Raw genomic sequence first — 22,693 nt, forward strand, 5'->3', positions numbered from 1 at the left:
TTATATCTGAAAACATTTATTCTTTTTTTATTATTATTTGATCCCACTTACTACCTAATATATAAATATTTTTCATGCAAAAACAAAGATTTAAATCTTAATATACACAATGGAAGAAAATTTAAACATTTATTATATTTATTAATATTTTTATTTTTTTATTATTTTTGTTTTAACATTTTATGTTATACATACATTAAAAATATCTATATATGATTTAATATATCATATATATCTTAGTTTCTTATGTTTTATATTATTTGTATTATATATATAAATCACTTAATTTATTCTACTTTATTTTTATTTTTTTTTTTTTATATATTGAATATTATAATTAAAAAGTCAAAATATTCATAATTATTCTTTATTTGTATATACGAATTTTATTTTTTAGAATAAAAAAGAAAGAAAGAAAAATGTAATAATTTATATAAAAAATTATAGTACATATATATATATACGTGTATACTATAATAAAAATTTATTTATATTGTCAACCTAATAGACAATTATATCACAATTTTATTCTTTTTAATATCATTATTATTATTATTATTATTATTGTAAAATTAATATAGCACCTCATTATTTAGTTACCAAAAAAGAAAAAACTTTATTTCTGCTTTTATGATATATATATTTTAGTAATATTATAAAAAATAATTCTTATTTTCCTCTTTTTTTTTTTTTTTATATTATTCCGAATTAATTGAATTTCTTCATACCTTTTTTTTCTGTAGAACAAAAGTTAATTTCATATAAAATCAATGTAAAAATCTAAGTTTTATGTTTTTTATTACAGTTTTATGAAATAATAAAAATAAATAAAAAACATATTTTGTATGCCTTTCGGTTAATAAAATATATTATTAACTTTTTATAAAATAATAGTTGTTTATACAAAAATAGGGGGTTAGACAGAAGTTGGCTAGTTTAAAAAAAAAAAAAAAAATAAATATGACAATTTTTTTTTTTTTTTTGGTGAAAATTTTAAGAGAATTTTTTTATCAAGAATTTTTGAAAAATATTTATATAAATTTTTGTTACTTAAATTTAGTTAAATTTTATTACAATAAAAATTATTTATTTGAAGTATTTTAAAGAAAAACAAAAGGAATTTTGTTTTTATTTTTTAAAAGACTATTAATAAATATAATTTAAATTTATTTTTATATGTTGCAATTAACTTATTTTTACATATCCAATAATTTTAATGAGGATTTTAATTTTTAATAAAAATAAAGATACATTTATTTATTAAACTAAATAAATGCCTCTAGAATAATAATTGTTCAGTTGTGTAAATTATATGTATAAAATTTACGTATTAGTAACATAAATAAAATCATTAGAGATATTTCTACATTCTCTATATGAATTTATTTACTCAATACTTTAGTAAAGTTTTTAAAAGGCCAATTAATAAATCATATTTCCATATTATGAACTTTATTATAATGTGAAGTTGTAATAAATTTTTTATTAATGATATTATAGCTAATTCTTTTATATAAAAATTAAAAACATTTAAGTAATATTTTCCTTTTTTGATATTTCAAATAATCATTAAAAAAGGTAATAATTTTTTTTAATAAATAAAATATTTATATTTCTATATGTTATTTAGACGAAAAAAAATAATTAATATATGCATTTTTAACTTTACATATTTATACATTTGTGGATATTTTATTTATTGTTTTCTTTTTTCATCTTTTTTATTTCAAAATAAAAACAAAAATTATATATTTTATAAAATAATTGATATTAACAAAAGAAAAATTTATATGCATAAAAAAATTTTATAACAAGAGAATGAAGGATATTTTATAAATGTAAAATAATTTTACAATTATAGAAACTAAATTCTCTTAAATGAAATCATTTCTTTTTCATTTTATTCATAAAATATTTTTTCTTTTTATAATATAAATAAGATATACATTTCAAAAAAAAATATAGAAATTTATATGAACATTTTTTCTTTATATTGGTATATAAAATTTTATTAAAGTATTTAATCTTTCATTTCTTATTTTTAAAGTATGTTACTTTTTTTTTTGATTGATTTTATTTCTTTATCAGAAGAATAAATAGGGAAATCCAACAAAGAAAAAGTGACAAACTTATATAAAATAAAAAAGAGAAAAAAAAAAAAAAAATGATAATTTAAAATATTTAATAAATAAAAGTTTTTATGAAAACAATTTATATAAAATATGTCATTATATGGTACATTTTTTTTTTTTAAAGTTAAATGTGTCAATTTTCCACATAAAATATAATAGGAAAAAAAATGTGTAAGTTTAGAATATTTATAATTATCATAAATAATAAGATTTTAATTAAAAATAAAAATATTAATATTTCTGCTTTAATAAAGTATTTCGTATATTTAAAAATTTATATTTCATAAAAATTTAATAAATATTACTCCTTTTTTTTTTGTTTTTGTAGTTAAAAAAATAACAATTATAAAATTATGATAAAAAAAATAATTTTCTTTTTTCTGATAAAAAAGGAGCTACCGCTAAGGGACATATATATATATTTATATATATATCTCTTTGCAAATGGTATATATTTTTTCTTTTATAGAATTTTTTTTTTTTTTTTCTTATTTTTATATTTTTTCTTATATTTTTAAAAATTAAGGCAACTACGTAATTTTTATATATATGAATTAAAAAAATTTTGTATCTTTGAATTATAAAATTTCGATATATATGAATTATAAATATTTGAAATTTTTAAATTATATAAATTTGATAATTTTTAACTATCAAATTTTTATATATATCTTTGAATTATAACATTTTAAAATATTTACACTATAAAATTATGATATATTTTAAATCTCTCAAATTTTTATATTTATGAACTCTTTTAAAATACTTTTCTAAAAATATTACATTGTTAAAATATTTGAAACATGTTTCTTAAATTTTTACATCTTTGAATTTTTTCAATCCTTCTTCATTAACTAAACATAAGTGCTCAAGATCTCTAAAAATTTCATTGTAATCTAAACTATAACCAACAACAAAACCATCAGGTATTGAAAAGCCAACGAAATCTGCTTTAAAACCATTCCACTGAGGTGTTCTCTTGATAAATAAACATGTAATTGCAATTGTTTTCACTTCAAATTTTTTTAAATAATCACAAAATTTTAACAATGTCTTTCCAGTATCTATTATATCCTCTACAATTAAAACATGCTTATCTTTTAAACAAGATAAATCTTCACTAACTATTTCTAATCTATCCAAGGCTTTATCATTAGAATAAGATTTAACTCGGACATAATGCTCTACATATAAATGTTTTGAAGACTCACTGGAACTGTAATTATGAATTCTATTTAAATATTTTAATAATGCACTAAAAAAACCCCTTGATCCCTTTAATAAACAAATTATGTGAAATTCTTCATTTTTATATACTTTTTTTATATCAAATGCCAATTTTTCTATTCTATTTTTTAAAACTCCATTAGGGATTAACACTTTTGTAATATAATTCTAGACAAAAAAAGAAAAAAGAAAAAAGAAAAAAAAAAGTATAAAATAAAATATACATATAAAATAAAACATAAATTCAATAAATTAAAATATGATAAAATAATATGGAAAAAAACTAAGATGAAATATAATTCTTTTAGAAATTTTTTGAAAAATTTTTCATACTTTGTAGTGAACTGGTATTAGGAATGCATCAATATCATATCCATCATCGTCTTTTATATAAATTGGTTCGAGAGCGTTTTCACCTGCACCTGGACTATATAGAAAACATAGATAATATTTTGAAATGAAAAAAAATATACATAAATTTATATATGTATTAATGTAATTTATTTTATTCTCTGATTTATATAGACATAATGTTCATTTCATATGTCCCTTGATGATAAAAAAAAATAGATAACCCTAAAGCTGCTATTAGCTTTCCTTTTTTTATTTTTTTCTTACTTATTTGGGATTTTCATTTTTTTTTTTTTTTGAATAACTGTAAAAATTCTTGAATTTATTAAGTAAAAATTAATTTGTTTTTTTATTTATGTGATAATTTTAATAATTATATAAACTCCAAAATTTACTGTAGCAATTTTTTTTAATGTATCTTATGACTAATTTATATTAAAAAAAACTTCATAAATTATGATAAATCTAATAATTTAAAAGATATTTTAATAAAAGTAATATTATGAATTTTTACTATAATACTACGAAGAATAATAACATATTTATATTTTACGACAAATTAAAAATATAAATTAAAAAAAATTTTTTATTTTTTATTTTTTACATCATAAAGCAGAATATCTTAAAAGATTCTTATTTTAAAAAATGAATTCATAGATAAATTTTTCTACTTAAATTACATTAATAAATAAATATATAAATAAAAATTTGTAATATACATATATGTTAATTTTTTTTTTTTTTTTTTTTTCTTTTCATGTTTTATCCATTTTTCTAAATTTTTTATCTCGGTCATCTTAAAAAAAAGTTATTTTATTTTTCTCTACACAATTCCTTTTTAATAAATTAAAAACATAATATTATGTATTTATATATAAATATATAGTAATTTTTTTGAGTTATTTTTTGTTTAATTATAGTTAGTAAATTTGTTATTTCTTTCTTCATATGTATAATCAGTTATTAAATGTAATCATATATTAACTTACGAGAATAAGTAAAACTTGGAAATAATAAAAAATTAAAGGAAAAAAGAAGCATATAGGGCATTATAATAACTTAATTTTTTTTTTTTTAAATTTTTATATGGTGATGCATTGGTTTATTAAAATACTTTTATATAGGTTTATAATAAATAATAATAACTTTTTTAAAATAATTTAAGCATAAAAATCCTTATTATTATGAAGATTTTTTCTATTTATGGAGTAACGAATATATAAGTTATTATTATGCACATAAAACGATTATGTTATAATTTAATGTTATTAAATAGATGAAGGCATCTAAATTGCCAAAAAAAAAGAAAAAGAAAAAAAATTATTATAAAAAGATGTATAATTAATATTTTTTTTTTTAATTTTTTATTATTTTTATGAAAAAAATAATGTAAACTTTATGTCATATTTTATATTATTTTATTATATATTGAGTTATCAATTTTTTTTTTTACATTTTACTATATATTTTGTATCTTTTTTATTATTGTTTTTTTAATTTCTCTTAACATTATATTTATTTGGTTGCATAAATACATCCATGACATCATTTATTAGTTTATCAATATCTCTTCGTGCTTCCTCATAAGTACTTCTTGAAATTTCTCCATACCATTTTACTTTTGGTTCAGTACCACTAGCTCTTATAGTTAGAATAGCTGTATTTTCAAATTGGAGAGTGATCATTTGAGAATCAGGTGTTGGAGCAATTACAGATTTTTTATCAGGAGTTGAAGAATCATATCCTGTTGTTAAATCTCTAATATGAACAATTTTATGGGAACCTAAAGTAGTTTTATATGCTCCATTACTTCTGAATTCATTAAATATACTTGCAATATCGTTAGGATCTAAGACAATATAATATCCATTATTACTAACAAAATATCCTATTTCTTTTCTAATATTTTCTAAATATTCATGAAATGTTAAATTATTTTCATATAAATGAACAGCTATTTCTATCCAATAAGCTAAAGCAGATATACCGCATTTATCTCTAACATGTTGTGTTAACGCATGGCCTAAAGCTTCTTCATAACAATATAATGGTGTATAGTTTTTATTGCTATATTCTATTGCTTTATTAATTAACCACTTAAATCCTGTTAATGTCTCATCATAAGCGTATCCATATTTTTCACATAGTTTCTTTAACATCCTTGAGCATACAACAGTACATATAAATACATGCTTAGATTTATCTATATTTTTTTTCTCATATTGTTTCATTAAATGATATGCAAATATGATTCCTAATTCATCCCCTGAAAATATTTTCCAGTTATTATTAAATTTTTCAGCGCACGCAAATCTATCTGCATCTGGATCATTGGCTACAACTATAGGGCTCTTTATTGAATCAGCTAATTGAATAGACATATCTAATGCTCCTTTTTCTTCAGGATTAGGAAATGAAACAGTAGAAAAATCTGCATCTGGTAAAGCTTGATGAGGTACAGTCAGTAGATTATTAAATCCAACTACGTGCATAATACCTTGAACAAACTTTCTGCCAATTCCATGCATAGGTGAATAAATTATAACTAATTTAGTATGAGAATTTAAGCTGCAATTAAAATTAAATTCACGTTTTAAATCATCCATAAATGAATCATACATTTCATAATAAATATCTTGAACTAATGAAGTATCTTTTAAATAAAAGTCTTCGTTTAAATATTCATAAACGTCATTCCAAGGTTTCAAATTACCCAATATACAATTAGCAATGTTTTTATCTATTGGTGGGATTATCTGAGCTCCATTTGCTGCATATACTTTATAACCATTATCTAATTTAGGATTATGAGAAGCTGTTACCATAACTCCACATAAACAATTTTTCTTAAAACTAGAATAACACAAAATAGGAGTTGCAACAGTTTGCCCAAATAAATAGACCCTGAATCCTTTTGATAAACAAACAGCTGCAGCTACATGTGCAAAAGATTCTGAATGATATCTACCATCAAAACCAAATATGATTCCTCTATTTTTGCATAAATTTACACCATATGTATTCATTAAATAAGTACATAACCCTTGTGTAGTTTGCATAATAGTAACTATATTCATTGCATTAAATCCAATACCCATTTTCCCTCTTAAGCCTGCTGTTCCAAAATTTAATCTTTTTAAGAATAATTGCTCTAACTGCTTCTCATCATATTTACTTATAACTTCATTTGTTTCTTCAATTAAATATTTTGGTTTTTTAAACATATTCCAACATTCAAGACTATTCAAAAGATCTTTATTTTTTATTTTATCCATGTTTTCTTGTATTATTTTGAAAAAATAAAAAAATTAGATAATATATCCTTTAAAGAAAAAAAAAAAAAAAAAGAATAAATCAAAAAAATATTCAAATAAATAGATAAATGACGAACATTCCTAAATTAAATATATAAACCAATAAATGTATGAAAGAAAAATATAAAGAATCTCAATAAAATAGTATAAATATATATAAATAAATATTCATGAATAAAAAATCAGCTTGCACGTTCAACAGAAAACTATAAGGGAATGAGCATAAAAATTTATGTTAAAATAAGAAAAAATTAAGAAATATAGAAGTTTTTAAAGTTATTTATGCATTTCAAATAATTAAAAGAATAAATAATATCATAAATATAAATTAAAACATTGAAAATAATTTTTAGATATGAATATTAAAATAATTTTTTATTAAAAACTATGAAGTCTTATAGTTTTATTTCATTAAAAAAAAAATAAAAATAATATATTATCAAGTTAATATTTATCATTAATTTTAAAGGAATCAAATTATAATGATTATCTTTTTTTTTTCTTACATTGTTAGCATTAATTTATATTATGACTCAATTTTTTATTATTTGTGTATATACACATACTCTGCAGAAATAATCTAAGTTTATAATCTTATTAATATATATATATATATATATATATATATTTTTCATTACGTCAAAAATTTTATCATATTAATAATATTTAAAATAAAATAAAAAAAAAATTATAATATTAATTTCTTATTTTTGTTAAGCTATATACATATTTACTTTTTATAGTACTTACGAAAATATACATAGTAAAATATATAAACAAAAAAAAATAATAAAAAAAAAAAGATTTATCTCATTTTTCTTTCTTTCTTTCTTTCTTTTTTTTCTTTATTTGTTTCATTTTATCTTTATAATTTTTCTTTTTTTTTTTTTAATTTTTCTAAATTTTAGATAATAGAAGCAATTTATCATCAATTATCCAGCGAAAAAAAAATATATATTAATATTCTTTTTATAATTTATTATTTGATATATATCCCAATTTTATAAAAAAACTTATTCATGTACATCAAAAAAATTAATTAATTAATATATTCACAAAAAAAAATAAAAAATAAAAATTCATATCATTCATTAAAAACAATTTTCTTTTTTTCCCAATTTTAGAAATGTTGTTTTTAAAAAATTGAAGCGTAAAGATACAAGAAATTTTAAGAATTCTGTAGTAAATTTTTTTGATTAGAAATAAAGTAAAAAAAAGCAAAACAAAAGTTAGGATAATACTTTTTTTTCCTTATTTTTTTTTTAAATATATTCACATTAAAGAAAAATTCTTGCTTTCCAATTAAAAAAAGCTATTAATCATAAAGTTTTCAATGATTTTAACTTTTATATGTTTAACATCAAATTGTATTTATTTCAATGATTTTAACTTATATATGTTTAACATTAATTTGTATTTAAATAGATAAACATAATTTTCCTTTTTTTAGTATTTAATCATAGTAATAAATTAATATAATCTTTGTATAAAACTTCCAATAGTACTAAAGCATTTGTAAGAATATAATTTTTTGAGAATATGTCATTTTAAAATTTGTATAAAAATAATTATATAAAGATGAATTTTTTTTAATTATAATATTTCCTATGATATATTTAAAAAGACCATTGAATTTAAATATAAAAAAGGGAATATTAATTTCAATGAATATAATATATTTTTATTTTTATTCAAAAATTTAGTTAATTGATAGTTTAATTATTAGAACCATGATCCAAATAAAAAAAAAAAAAAATATATATTTTTAATAAAAAAATAATAAAATAATAAAAAGTATATATAAAACAATTTTAAAAAAAGAGTACTATTAATTTAAAGAAGTGTAAAAGTATTTTTTATTAATTCAAAAATATTTAAAAAATAAATTTATATATTCCATAAAAATTTTTTCTCTAATTATATATATAATTTATTTATTTATTTTTTTTTAATTATTCGAACTCTATTGTTGATGGAGGCTTTGAAGAAATATCATAAAGAATTCTATTAACTCCTTTTACTTCACTCAATATACGAGATGAAATTTTTTCTAAAATATCATATGGTATTTTATACCAATCAGCAGTCATAAAAGAAGATGTTTTAACTGCTCTTAAAACGCATACATAGTCATATGATCTTGCGTCTCCTCTAACTCCCACTGATTTTGTGGTTAGTAATACAGCAAAGGCTTGATTAATTTTATCGTATAATTCATAAGATATTAAATCTTTTATATAAATATCATCTATTTCTCTTAATATATTCAATTTATGTTCATCTACTTCTCCGATAACTCGAATTGCTAAGCCTGGTCCTGGAAATGGATGTCTATTTATGATATATTTTGGAAGATTTAATTCTTCAGCTATTTTTTTAACATCATCTTTAAATAAATATCTAAAAGGTTCAAATAATTTGAATTTCAAATTTGTTGGTAATCCACCAACATTATGATGAGTTTTAATAGTATCTGATAAATTTTTTGAGCATTTGCTTTCTATTATATCAGGATACAATGTACCCTGTAATAAATAAGTATAATCAATATCTATATTCATATTTTTTACAGCCTTCTCAAATTCTTCAATAAAAAGTTTTCCTATAATTTTTCTCTTTTTTTCTGGGTCTGTTACCCCTTTTAAATTTTTTAAAAAATTTTCAGATGCATCAATTTTTGTTAAGTTCATATTAGGGAATAGTTCTTTTAAAAAGGAAAATACATTCTCTCCTTCATTTTTTCTTAATAATCCATTATCTATGAAAATACCGAAAAAACGATTTTTAAATATTTTATATGTAAGTGCAGCTGCTACAGTACTATCGATACCACCAGACATTGCAGCAATAACGTAATGATCATGTGCATGTTTTTCAATTTTTTTTAATTCTATTTCGTGATATTTAACAGGATCAAATTGCTTTGAACATTTACATACTTTATAAGCAAAATTAAAAAACATCTTTTCTCCTTCAACAGATTCATACACTTCTGGATGATATTGAACTCCATATATTTTATGTTCTTCATCATAAAAAGAAGCAATTAAACAATTATCACTTGAATTAGTTAAGTAAAAATTATCGGGAATTTTAGTTACTTCTTCAGTATGATTCATCCATACTACAGTTTTTTTATCTTTTATGTTATCAAATAAATCGCAATTATCCATTAATTTGTAATTCTTATATTTATCATCATTTGCATTCTCTTTTGTTAATATTTTCACATCAGTAAACCCGTATTCAGAATTCTTAGATTTTTTTACTTCTCCATTCATTTTTAGTGCTATTTCTTGCATTCCATAACATATTCCCAAAATAGGAATTTTCTTTTTTAAAAAGTATTCAAACACATCCTTTTTTAAATGGGGTGATCCAGGTTCAATAGTGGAATGGGGACCCCCTGATAAAATAACTCCTTTTATATTTAAATCTATTATATCCTTTAAATCAACATCAAAATCTTTCGTTTCGCTAAATATTTTTATGTTGTTTAAACGTTTTATAATTAAATGAAAATACTGACTCCCAAAATTTATTACTAATATTTTATCATAGTCTTCCTCCATTGAATTATTACCTACTTTCTTTATTAGGAAAAATTCCTTTTTAAATTAAAAAAAATTCAAAATATTAATTAAAAATTTATATATATTTCTTTATAATAATTATTTAAAAAAAAAAAAAAAGAAAGAAAAGATTTAGTATATAATAAAAGTAATATTAAAAAAAAATTATTTATTAAAAGTACTGGAATAAATAATTTAAAATATTATAGAGAAAAAAAAAAAAATTTATTAAATATTAAAGAAAAAAATTTCATTAAACTTTTGAAAAAAAAAATTTAACAATATCCCGAAGTACTATATATATTAAATAAATTTATTATTTTTTTTCAAAGTAATAATTCATATTAAAAAAAAAAAAAAAGTGATGATACCTATCACTTTCATCAAATAAGAAACATTAATATACAAATTTATATAAAAACAATTAAATTTATCTAAAAAAGTGAAAAATTACTTTGTATTTTTTATTATGATAAATAATATTTTAAAAATTTTATAAAACTAAATCTACAAGTTTTTTTAACTTTTTTTTTTTTCTTAATGCTTTTAAATATACAAAGATATATGTTAAAAAATGAATACTTTTTTTCTAATTTAATTTCATATTGTAAAATTATTAGTAAGAACATTTAGTACAAAAAAATAAGAAATATATTTTTATATTCATTTAAAGAAAATCAAAGTTTATTTATATATATTTATATAATATTTTTATCATTTTTTTTTTTTTTAATTATTAAAAATTAAAACTTAGACATAATTAAAAATAAAGGAAAAATTTTAATTATTATATATAAATATACTAGGCTCAATACCTAAATATGCGTTTCTTATTTTTTTTTTTTTCTAAATAATATTGTATTAATAAAAAAAATTTTCAACTTTGGTATTTAAATAAGATAGTTTCAATTTTTTAGGAAGATTAAAAATTATTTTTTATTATCTTAAAATCTATAGAACCAAAAAATATATTTTTACATTGTTTTTTTTTTATAGGGATACAAAAAGCAATAATACTATCTTAAAATTTTTATTATTTATATGTAGTTTTTTTTTTAAACAAAATATTCAGAATATTTAAATATAATAATTTAAATATAGAGAGTTTTTCTAATATAGTTCATTATTAAATATTTAAACAAAATAAAAAAATTATATAAAAGTACAAAAAAACGAAAAATAACAAAAACCATAATACTTTTAAAAATGTAAAGAAATTTTAAAAGCTCAAAAAAAAAAAAAAAAAAAAAAATTGAAACATTTTAAAATATTTTGAAACTTTTTTTCAATAATAATACAATTTTTCATCTTTAAATATTTGTAAAAATGAAATAATTGAATGAATTTCAAATTTCTGAGAAAAAAAAATTGAACCAGAGCCATATAATATATATATATATTTAGAAAAAAATTTTGATTTTAATGATTTTTTCATATATATAATAATATTTTATTTCTTTTTTATAATTCAAATTTTTTTTCATTTTTTTTTATTTTTATCATCTTTTGGCTGATAAATCATCTCAATATTAATTTCTTTTCACTTATAACTATGTAATTTTTTACATAAAAATCATATTATATTCTATTTGATTCTAAACTTTTTTTTTTTCTTGATGGAAAAGAAAAAAATCTATTTGCCAAAAAGTGTAACTCTGCCTTGTAAATTAAAATGGGCTGTAGATAATAATTCAGTGGTTAGTTTCAATCAAATAATTGCTTTTATTATTGAAAACAAGAATGAATATATTGACGAAAACAATAATAATTTATGTAATAAAAAGGATCTTTTAAATGATAAAGATATTCATTTAGAAGATAAAACTAATAACTCAAGTGATAAAAACAATTACATAGAAAATGAGAATAATTTAAATGATAAAACTGTTCATTTAAATGGTGTACTTAATAATATAAATGATGAAAGTGATAATATGAAAAATGAAATAAATACAAATAATAAAGATAATAATACAAATGGTAATATTAATATCTTAAAGGTTGAACAACAAATAGAAATTGATACAAAACCAAATGAAAAAAACAATGTTATAAATTTTATTTTAAGTAATAGAAAAAATTCTGAAATAAGAAACAACTATATTGCATTAAGAAGTAATAATCATGGAAGGATAACCATTGTAAAAAATAATTTTAATTTAGAAAAAGATGAATATATATATATTAATGATCCTAGTGAAGTATTATGTGAAATTAGTGATGCTAAATGCAGTCACGAAATAATTTTTTCTGGTTTATGCACTAATTGTCTTTTAAGTCAAGAAGAAATTAATAAAAATAAAGAAGAGCAAAAATATTTTTTGACTCCCGGTTTTTTAACAAATGAAAATGAGTTATTCATAAATTCAGATAAGGCTCTTGATTTAGAAAAAGAAAGAATTAAAAATATTATTGAAAATAAAAAACTTTGTTTAGTTTTAGATTTAGATAATACACTTTTGCATGCTTCTTTTTTTCTTTTATCAGTAAATATGAATAGTGAAATAATAAATATAACAACTGATCTTGATGGAAATTTAGAAAATGAAATGAATTATTTAGAAGAACTAAGTAACCATGTATATAATATAAATAATACTAAAAATGAAATTAACAAAAAAATATCAGTTATAGAAAGATACATTGATGAAAAAAATGTTCATTTTGATCAAAACAATGTTATAAATAATGATAATATTGCAAATACTGATATAGATACAAACATTGATAATCATATAGAAGTTAATAATAATCTAAATGCTGATAAGAATGATAATGATAATAATTATTATAATAAAGCCAATTTTCTATATGATGATATAAGAATAAATGAAGAAATGATTGAAGATTATTTATATTCATTATTTTATAAAAAAAAAAGTAACATGGAATATAATAATAAGCATCAAGATATAAAATCGAGTTACGACAATTATTGTAATTTTTTAGAAAAACTTAACACAATAAATTTATTAAAAAAAAATGGAAAGTTTATACATTATGAAAATTTAAATGATAAAAATATAAAAAAAAAAATTGAAAAATTAGAATTATCAGTTTTAAAAACTAATGTAAAATATCAAAAAGGATCTTATACAATATATTATAAGTTAAGACCAGGGGTTATTCAATTTTTACAAAAAATGAATGAAAAATATGAATTATATTTATATACAATGGGAACATTGGAGCATGCAAAATCATGCTTATTTTTGTTAGATCCTCTAAAAAAATTTTTTGGTAATAGAATATTTTCAAGAAAAGATAGTGTTGACGGTTTAAAACATATGAATAGAATTCTTCCAACTTATCGTAGTATTTCAATATGTATTGATGATAGTGACTATATATGGAGAGAAAGAAGTTCTTGTATAAAAGTACATGGCTATAATTTTTTTCCTGAAATAAATTTTTTAGAGGATATTAAAAGAAAACCTTATTTCCTAACAAAATTTTTTTCTTTAGCTCAATCTTATTTAAATTTTTCAACTACACTTTATCGATTCATTAATTTTAAATGCAATGAATATGAAAAATTGAAAGAAGTTCGCAAAGATAATATTCTTTACAATTATATAAATTTAAATAATTCTTTAAATAATTATAAAAACATAGGAAATAATTTAGGGATTAGTTTGGAGTTAGAAGAAGATAACATCAAAAAAATAAATAATGGTAAACTAAACTTTTATAAAAATGAAGGAGCAAATACAAATAAAACTAATTTAATTTGCGAGACAAATGAAAACGAGGTTAATGAAGAAAGAAAAAAAACAAAAAATGAAAATGAAAATGAAGACTTTTTAATTTTACAAAATTATAACTCCTTAAATGTGAATGATGATGAATCATTTGAATCTAATGAAGATAACTTCATTGATTTAGATAAGGAATTTGAAACAGATAATGAAAATGAAATTGAAGCAGATTCCAATTTATCTAATTCATGCCAGTTAAATATATTCAGTGACTTAGGAAATTTTAATAAAACATATGATTGCGAAATTATAAAAGAAGAAATACGTAAAGAAAATAACAACGAAAATATAATTAATACAAAAATAAATGAGAATAAAAATAAAAATTATAATAATGAAAATGAGTATAATGATTATGAAAATAATATGTATGATGAAAAGTTAGATATAATTAACTTGATAAAAAAAGAAAATAGTCCTTCTTTATTAAATAATATCAGTGGAATAAACAATCAAAAAGAAGATAAGAGTAATTGCAGTTCTCTAAAATACAAAACAGAAGAAACAAAATCCGAAGAATTTCTTTTTTTAAATAATATAGCATATCAAAATGTCTCACTAGGTGAAATAGGGAATATCTTACACAAAAAAATTGAGGGAAAAAGAGATGAAGAAATCCCACAAAATAGTTCCATAGAAGAAAAAATGTTTTATTCACAAAATGAAAATTTTTTAAAAAAAGAAGAAAATGTATTACATTTTGAAAAAGCGGAAAATTTAGATCATAATGAAACTAAGAATTTGGTACCAATTGATGAAAATGATGTTATCAAAAATAACAATTCTGATTTATTACTTTTGGAGAATAATGCACATGTAGATATACAGAGTATAACTAATATCAATAATTCTTCAAATATTACCTTACCAAAAACTCATAAAGATCTTAATAAAAATCAAAATAAAAAAAAGAAAAAAATTAATAAAAAAAGTAATATCAAAAGTAAAGATATATTAAATGAAGATGAAATTTCTAATAATATTATCCCATTTTCTATATTAAAAACGGAAGAAAAATATATTTGTTTTGAAGATGAAATTATTTTCAAATTTATATCAGAAAAAAACTATAGAAAATACGACAAATATGTGTTAAACTTTCTAAATAATTATTTTGAGGAAGAAGAATTAAAAAGAAGAAATCAAGAATCAGAAAAAATAGATGAAATAGATATAAAAAAAAAAGAAATAGATAAAAATTACAATTCAGTTACGAATAAAAAAAAAAAAAATTTTAAAAAATTCGATGTTTCGAATAATAAAAAAAAAGTAAAAAAAAAAATAAAAAAAATTCAAGTGAAAAGATTTGTTCAATTTCAAAATCTAAGTAAAAATAAAATTTTCAACCAAAAGATCTTAAAAGGAAAAAAAAGAGCAATTAAAGATAGTTTTAAATTAAAAAATGAAAAATTAGATAACCAAACAAAAAAAGCAAATAAAAATGAATATTATGAAAGTTTTTTTATACCAAAAAATTTGAAAGAACCAAAATTTAAAGATAATGACAAACAGTTATATTATTTAGGAATAATATTAGATGAAATACATAATATTTTTTATAAAATTTTTGAACATTTCAAAACTTATAAAATCAGTGAAGAAAACTCTGATAATAATATATATAATTATTTTTTAAGATATCCAGTAGTAAGAACAATATTAATAGAATTTCGAAAACAAGTTCTAAGAGGTTAAAAAAAAAAAAATTATAACAAATATATGACTAAATGTAAAAATATAATTAATTTTATATTGTTTTTTGAACAAAAAAAAAAATAATGATATATTTTTAATATTCTACTATATATATGCAAATACTTTTTTTATTTTTAACAGATTGTATTTTTAATATATCTTTATTATCTGATGATATAAAGAGAAGTGACTTTATTGATCAAATAGTAAAATTAGGTGGAATTATAAATAATAAAAATTACACCCATTTACTAACAATAAATAATTTAGTAAAAAATGACAAATTGAAGAATGTTAAAATCTCTAATTTGATGTGGATAGAGAGAGCTTTATATACCTGGAAGTAATAATTTGAATCAAATAATATCTTTATTATTTACATATTTATTCTATATTTTTTATATTATTCCTTTATTTTTTTTTTATAATTTTTATCTTTTTTTTTTTTTTTTTTTTTTGTAGGAACATCGATACAAGATACTATAATGCCAATAATTGGGAGAGAACTCATAGAAATTTTTGGGATGTCATTGAATATGAAGAAAAAAAAAATATAAAATAAAATAATTCATATATAAATTAAATTATATATATTCTTTTTAATATTTTTAATAAATTTGTATATTTTGAATAATATCATTATTATAATTTTTGTCAATTTGTTCTGTTATTTTTTTTTTTTTTTTATTTTTATTTTTATTTCTATTTTTATTTTTTTTTTTTTTTATTTATTTTTTTAAATAAAGAATATATTTTACAAAGCAAGGAAAATATTTATTAATAATTTAATTTTTTGTGTTACGATTAAAATTAAAAGAATATTAAAAAAATATAAAATAAAACTTAAAATTACAGGCTTTATATTATTTTCACTAGTTTCTTTTTATGCTTTATTTTTTCTCTTCTAATTTTTTTTCCTTTTTACCTTTATTATTAATCAGAAAATAAAAATTTGATATTTTTAAGTATATAATAAGAAATAAAATTATTATAGTAAAATTCATTTCTTTTATTCTTAGTACTTTTTACCGATTGATCCACTCATATATATATATAGTTATTTTTGAAGATGATATGAAAATAAATGAATGAAAAAGAAAAAATAAATTTTAAGATAATATAAATTTATATAGTTATGGATATGAAAAACAAGAATTAAATTTTAAGTATGAACGTGTGAAAAATAGAATATTTTTAAATAAAAAAAGGATGATTTTTAAGTTATATAATTTATTAATATTTCAAATTAATAATTGTTCAGCTTAAAAAAAAAAAAAAAAAAGGATAAACCTTTAAATATGTATTCCTGAATACTTAAATTTTTTATGATAAGGAAAAAAAATTATGAATGTAAGCCAAATAAGAAGAAAAGTAGATCCTTCATTGATTGTAAGCAAAAGATTACCTTCTTTTTTAAAAAAAGAGAAGATAATTTTAAAAAAAAATGACTTTAAAAAAAATGTAAAATATAATCAAATTCCTCGATCTGTCCAAGACATCATTAAATTCACTAAAAAAAATAAACTTTATGATGATGGTAATGTGATAAATAAAAATAAGTTGATATTTATCAATAATTTGCTAAATGAAATCATGAAAAACAAAGTCTTGCTGACATCTGGTTCAATATACGAAATATATCGTTGCCTTTATAAGCTAAATTTATTTAAAATTGATATTATTTGTAATTTATATAGTATATTAATAAATAATACTATTGATTTTTCAAGTATCAGTGGGTATGTTAACTGTAATTTTAAAGATTTAATGAATATTACCAAATATTTATATCATTTTCAATCTATATGTAATACTAATATTCATTCTATTCTCTACAATAATGATTATGATTTTAAATTAAAAATTGTTGATAGATACCTTAAAGAAAATTTTAAAAATAGAAATATACATATATATAATAATATATATAACTACATCGTAAAATATAATAATCACAATAATATAGATATTCTGATTTATTCTTTGATTAAATATAAAAATTCAGATAAAGAAAAGGAAGAAACTAAAAGAAAAGTTGAAAATAATATAAAGAATTGTAAAAATAATAGTGAAAACGTTTCTACATTAAATAAAAATGAACAAAATAATTTTAATGATAAGAAAATAAAAGAGAATAAAGAATTATTAATTGAGTATATAAACTCGTCTTATAAATTAAATGATATGTTTAATTTTTTGTTGAATAAATTATTAACATATTTTAATGAGAATTCTAACTCATTCGACTTTTTTAATCTAAAATTATTATTTTTCTTTTTAGGAAAATTTCAAAAATATGACATGACAATTTTAGAAAAAATCTCTAACAGAATGATAGAAGAGATTGAAAAAATGAAAACTAATCCTAAATTACTTGATGAAAGACATGGAGAAGAAAATAAAAAGTACAATTATGCAAATAATAGAATAAAGAAATTAAAAAAAAAATATATGAATACATTTATGAAAATTAATTCAAAGGAGTTTCTTATTATACCATATGCAATTGGTACTTCTATGAATACCTATTTTAATAATTACTTAATTGAATATGTAAATATATATATATTAAGCTTAATTAATTCCAGAGTTAATTGTGATATTGTCAATTTTACCTACTGTTTAATAGGATATAAATATATTATGCTAAATTTTTTTATTTTATATAATATATTTTTGTTTAAAGAAAAATGCTCAAAAAACAAAAAACTTTTAAATAAATATAATATTTTTTTTAAAAAATTAATTAATAATGTAACAGATTTTAAAAACACAGAAAGAATAAAAAAAATTGAAAAGGATGAAATAAAGAAAATGAATAGCGTTTATAATAGAATTTATAATGATGTAGAAAAAGAGTTAAATAACAGTACCTTCAATGATATAAAAAAGACAAATGACACTAATAATGAAAATTATGACAATTTAAAAAAAAAAGAAAAATATTTTAATAATGAATGTAGAGTATATACAACAGATAGTTCAAATAAAATTTATGCAAATCAAATGAAAAATTTAGATGATTCATATTATATTTTTAATTTATTGCTTAAGGAATTTCAAATTAATTTAGAACAAATTTCTTTAATAAACTTTGATAAAAACTCTTTTTATCAAAAATACAACAGTGAACAACTTCAGAAATTTTATTTTTATTATAAAAACTTATTTAATAAAGTATATAATTATTCTATATTCTTATTAAATAAGTATGATATTAGTGAAATGTTAAAAATTTATAAAAATTTAAAATCTTTGTCAGTAAATGATGAAATAATTAATAAAGTATATACAGAAGTTCTTTATGAAAAAATTATATTAAATTCGGAATCAAAAAATGTTTCAAGTCTATTGAAATTTATTTGCAATAGAAAAATGCAAAAAATTAGCGGAAAATAATATTTCTTAAAAAACTAAATTTTAAAATTGTGAAAAAGAAAAAAAAAAAAAAGGAAAATAAAGTAAAATAAAATAATAAAATATAATCTTTTTTTTTTTTTTTTTCATTTTTTTTATTTCAATGCACACAAAAAAACGTATATAAATACCACTATTATACAATAATACTTATAAAGCATTATCATATTTTAAAATATGTGTAAAAAAAGGTAATTTTAATAAAAAAAAAAAATTATGAATGTGAGTTTTTTTTTTTTTTAAATGATAACTTACTATTAAAATAATATGTAAATAAAATGAATCTATTTCATGCAATATTTTTATATTTATAAAAATATTTTATTATGTATGCAAATAACATTAACATATATATAAACATTTAAAATTATATTTTTTAATAATTATTTATATACTCTATTTTTCAATAATAATTTATAAATTAAAATTTTTTTAATTTTCAAAACTAATACAAAAATTAATATAAAAGATATGAAAAATGCAAAATTTGTATTATGCATATAGAACATATGCAAATGTAATTATATTTATAAAGGAAATATTTTTAAAAATTATTTATAATTTATAATAAAATATGTATATATGAACTAAATATGCATGAAAATCTTTTAATAATATATTACTGAAAGTTAGTCAAAACTATGAGAAGATATTTTAAACATTTCTCCTCCTATATGTTCATTAAACCTTAATTTATAAATAATACCATTGGAGCATATAACAATAATACAATTTTGATCATTAACAAAAGCACATATTGAGGAAATTTTCTTTCCTGGTAATTTATAAGAAGCAAAACTCCATTCACTATTTAGATATGGATGGCAAGGCAATAAGCACTTTAATGTAGACTTTTTATTCTTTGTTTCTTTTTCATAATGTAGTAAAGCTGGAGATGACATGTTTTTCCCTTTACATATAATATCAACTTTTCTTAAGGGCCTTTTTTTTTTATAAATAGAAAATACATGAACTGTATTTCTACTAGAAGTTAGACATAGCCAATTATTATCTTCACTAATATTTAATGAAAGAATTTTAGCATTTGTTGTCCCTCTTCTAAATTCATTTAATAAAGTTCCATCTAATGTGTTAAATAATCTTATAATAGTTCCCTTAACAGATGAAGTAACTAATAACTTTCCATCATTACTTAAATTTATGCAACCAATAGAGTTATCATGGGCATATATACTTAAATTTGTTTTAAAATTAATATATGGTAATTCTTCATAAATGTTTTCACTTGAGTTAATTTCAAATATATGAATATTTACTCTACCTTTTATAGGAGATAAATATGCAATAATTATATTTTTATCAATATTTGACAAACAACATAGCCCTGAAACATTTTTTGATGTGTTTAATGTTTCTAATAAAATAATATCTTTTAATCTATATATACACAATTTATATTCTAATATTACAACGATTATTTCTCTTAATAATCTAACACCAATAATATTAGAAGAAAATGTTAATTTTGCTATTTCTCTCATTTGCCTATCATCCCATATAATCAAAACATTTTTAGCCCACTTCCCTTTTTTATCATTTTTATTTCCAGTAATAGCTAAAATGTTACATCTATACAACATTTCAGCTAAATACAATCCATTTTTGTTTCTGTCAGTTAAATCTGAAAATATATATTAACACAAATAATGTTATGAGTAACCACTATGTAAATTAACTTTTAATTTATCATATGTATGCATTATAAAAAAAATTCTAAGTTTTCATTTTCTAAATTACCTCTACTATATGTTTGTGTAAATGGATTGGTATTATAAATCTTAAATCCTTTTTCATTAGCCATGCACAAGCACCCATAGTCTTGATTAAATGATATATATCTATTATTATCTAGTCTTAACGATACCATTTTTTTTTTTTTTTTATGGACAATTAATTTTAGAATAATAAAAGAATAAAATAAAATAAAGAAGAAAAATATAATTTAACAATAAAAAACAATATATATACATATATATAGATTTATAATTTAAATATAAACGAATTCTTAATGTTTAGTCTTAGATAATTATTTGACAAACGTATATACTTATTTTTGTTTTCCTATAAAAGACTTATTTTCATTATATTTATTTTCTGCATTATTTAAAAATAAGATCTAAAAGAATTAAAAAAAAGAATTTATAAATAAATGATTATTATTAATTTAGAGAAAAAAAAAAAAATTAATAAAAACTATCAAGTGATATAATAAACATTTAGAGCGCACGTCGTGGTATATACTTTTTTCAAACTTTATTAAACAAATAAGATAAAATGAAATAACAATTTACTTTAAAAAATTGATTTCAAAAATTATTAAAAAAAAAAGTATAATATATTTATATATGTACTGTTTTAAAGAAATCTAAGAAAAAAAAAAAAGAAAAAAAAAAGTGAAAAATTATAGGATATTAAATATTATAAAAATAGAAAAAAAAATAAATAACTTAAACTAATTTAAACTATAATTGATTAAAATAAAATATGATAAAAATAAAATGAATTAAAATATTATTTACAATATGCTAAGTTAAAAATCGTTTAGAAAACATTTAGCCACCTTTTAGTAATTTTAATAGAATAAATGTTTATCAATTTTACAAAAAATAAAAAAATATATAATTCCCCAATATTATAAATATATAATTCCAATATACGAATTAAAACGTTCAATAAAATGACATACATTTTTTTAATATATTTATTTTTTTCTTATAGAAAAAATAAAATTTACAAATAATACAATATTTTATCAATAAGAATTTTAGATATATTAAAATTTAATATTAAATAAAAAAAAAAAAACAACATAAAATTAGATACTTTTTTAATAGAATTAGCTCTTCACATCTTTTTATATAAATTAATATAAATATTAAAAAAGATCAAATAAAAAAAAAAAAAAAGGAAATTATAGAAAATTATGTTTTGTTCAAATTTCAAAAAAAAAAAAATATATATATATATATATATTTTTTTTAATTTTCTTCTTTTTATTTCTGTATATATCTTTTTTTTTTTTCATTTTAAATTCACCAAAAGCTCATTATTTAAATTAATAAAAAATTTTGGGCCTTTGTGTATATTTTTTTTTTTTTATTTTCTATATAATATTTTGTTATTATTATTCTAAAACAAATACTATTATATTAATTTTTCTTATTACCATATAAAAACTTGAATCTTTTATTTGAATATTGTTTTAT

The 22,693-nt window shown here is 18.1% G+C and overlaps 6 protein-coding genes across 6 annotated transcripts; 2 read left to right on the forward strand and 4 right to left on the reverse strand.

Moving 5' to 3' along the window:
• Positions 1–2,942: 2,942 nt before the first annotated feature.
• HGPRT (hypoxanthine-guanine phosphoribosyltransferase, putative) lies at positions 2,943–3,994 on the reverse strand (the record flags this gene model as incomplete). Its single annotated transcript, XM_028676165.1, has 3 exons — positions 2,943–3,527; positions 3,693–3,786; positions 3,978–3,994. The coding sequence occupies 3 exons, from the start codon at positions 3,992–3,994 to the stop codon at positions 2,943–2,945; spliced, it is 696 nt and encodes a 231-aa protein (XP_028532682.1).
• Positions 3,995–5,203: 1,209 nt separating this feature from the next.
• PRELSG_0810400 (phosphoglucomutase, putative) lies at positions 5,204–6,985 on the reverse strand (the record flags this gene model as incomplete). Its single annotated transcript, XM_028676166.1, has 1 exon — positions 5,204–6,985. The coding sequence occupies one exon, from the start codon at positions 6,983–6,985 to the stop codon at positions 5,204–5,206; it is 1,782 nt and encodes a 593-aa protein (XP_028532683.1).
• Positions 6,986–8,976: 1,991 nt separating this feature from the next.
• GMPS (GMP synthetase, putative) lies at positions 8,977–10,596 on the reverse strand (the record flags this gene model as incomplete). Its single annotated transcript, XM_028676168.1, has 1 exon — positions 8,977–10,596. One exon carries the CDS (start codon positions 10,594–10,596, stop codon positions 8,977–8,979), a length of 1,620 nt encoding a protein of 539 aa, XP_028532684.1.
• A 1,616-nt stretch (positions 10,597–12,212) lies between these two features.
• NIF4 (NLI interacting factor-like phosphatase, putative) lies at positions 12,213–16,611 on the forward strand (the record flags this gene model as incomplete). Its single annotated transcript, XM_028676169.1, has 3 exons — positions 12,213–16,044; positions 16,191–16,392; positions 16,512–16,611. 3 exons carry the CDS (start codon positions 12,213–12,215, stop codon positions 16,609–16,611), a joined length of 4,134 nt encoding a protein of 1,377 aa, XP_028532685.1.
• A 782-nt stretch (positions 16,612–17,393) lies between these two features.
• Positions 17,394–19,448, forward strand: PRELSG_0810700 (conserved Plasmodium protein, unknown function; the record flags this gene model as incomplete). The annotated part of the gene is made up of 1 exon (XM_028676170.1): positions 17,394–19,448. The coding sequence occupies one exon, from the start codon at positions 17,394–17,396 to the stop codon at positions 19,446–19,448; it is 2,055 nt and encodes a 684-aa protein (XP_028532686.1).
• A 647-nt stretch (positions 19,449–20,095) lies between these two features.
• On the reverse strand, positions 20,096–21,354 carry PRELSG_0810800 (conserved Plasmodium protein, unknown function; the record flags this gene model as incomplete). Its single annotated transcript, XM_028676171.1, has 2 exons — positions 20,096–21,108; positions 21,225–21,354. 2 exons carry the CDS (start codon positions 21,352–21,354, stop codon positions 20,096–20,098), a joined length of 1,143 nt encoding a protein of 380 aa, XP_028532687.1.
• Between the last annotated feature and the right edge of the window lie 1,339 nt (positions 21,355–22,693).

Source organism: Plasmodium relictum (assembly GCF_900005765.1).
Source record: "Plasmodium relictum strain SGS1 genome assembly, chromosome: 8".
Classification (NCBI taxonomy): domain Eukaryota; phylum Apicomplexa; class Aconoidasida; order Haemosporida; family Plasmodiidae; genus Plasmodium; species Plasmodium relictum.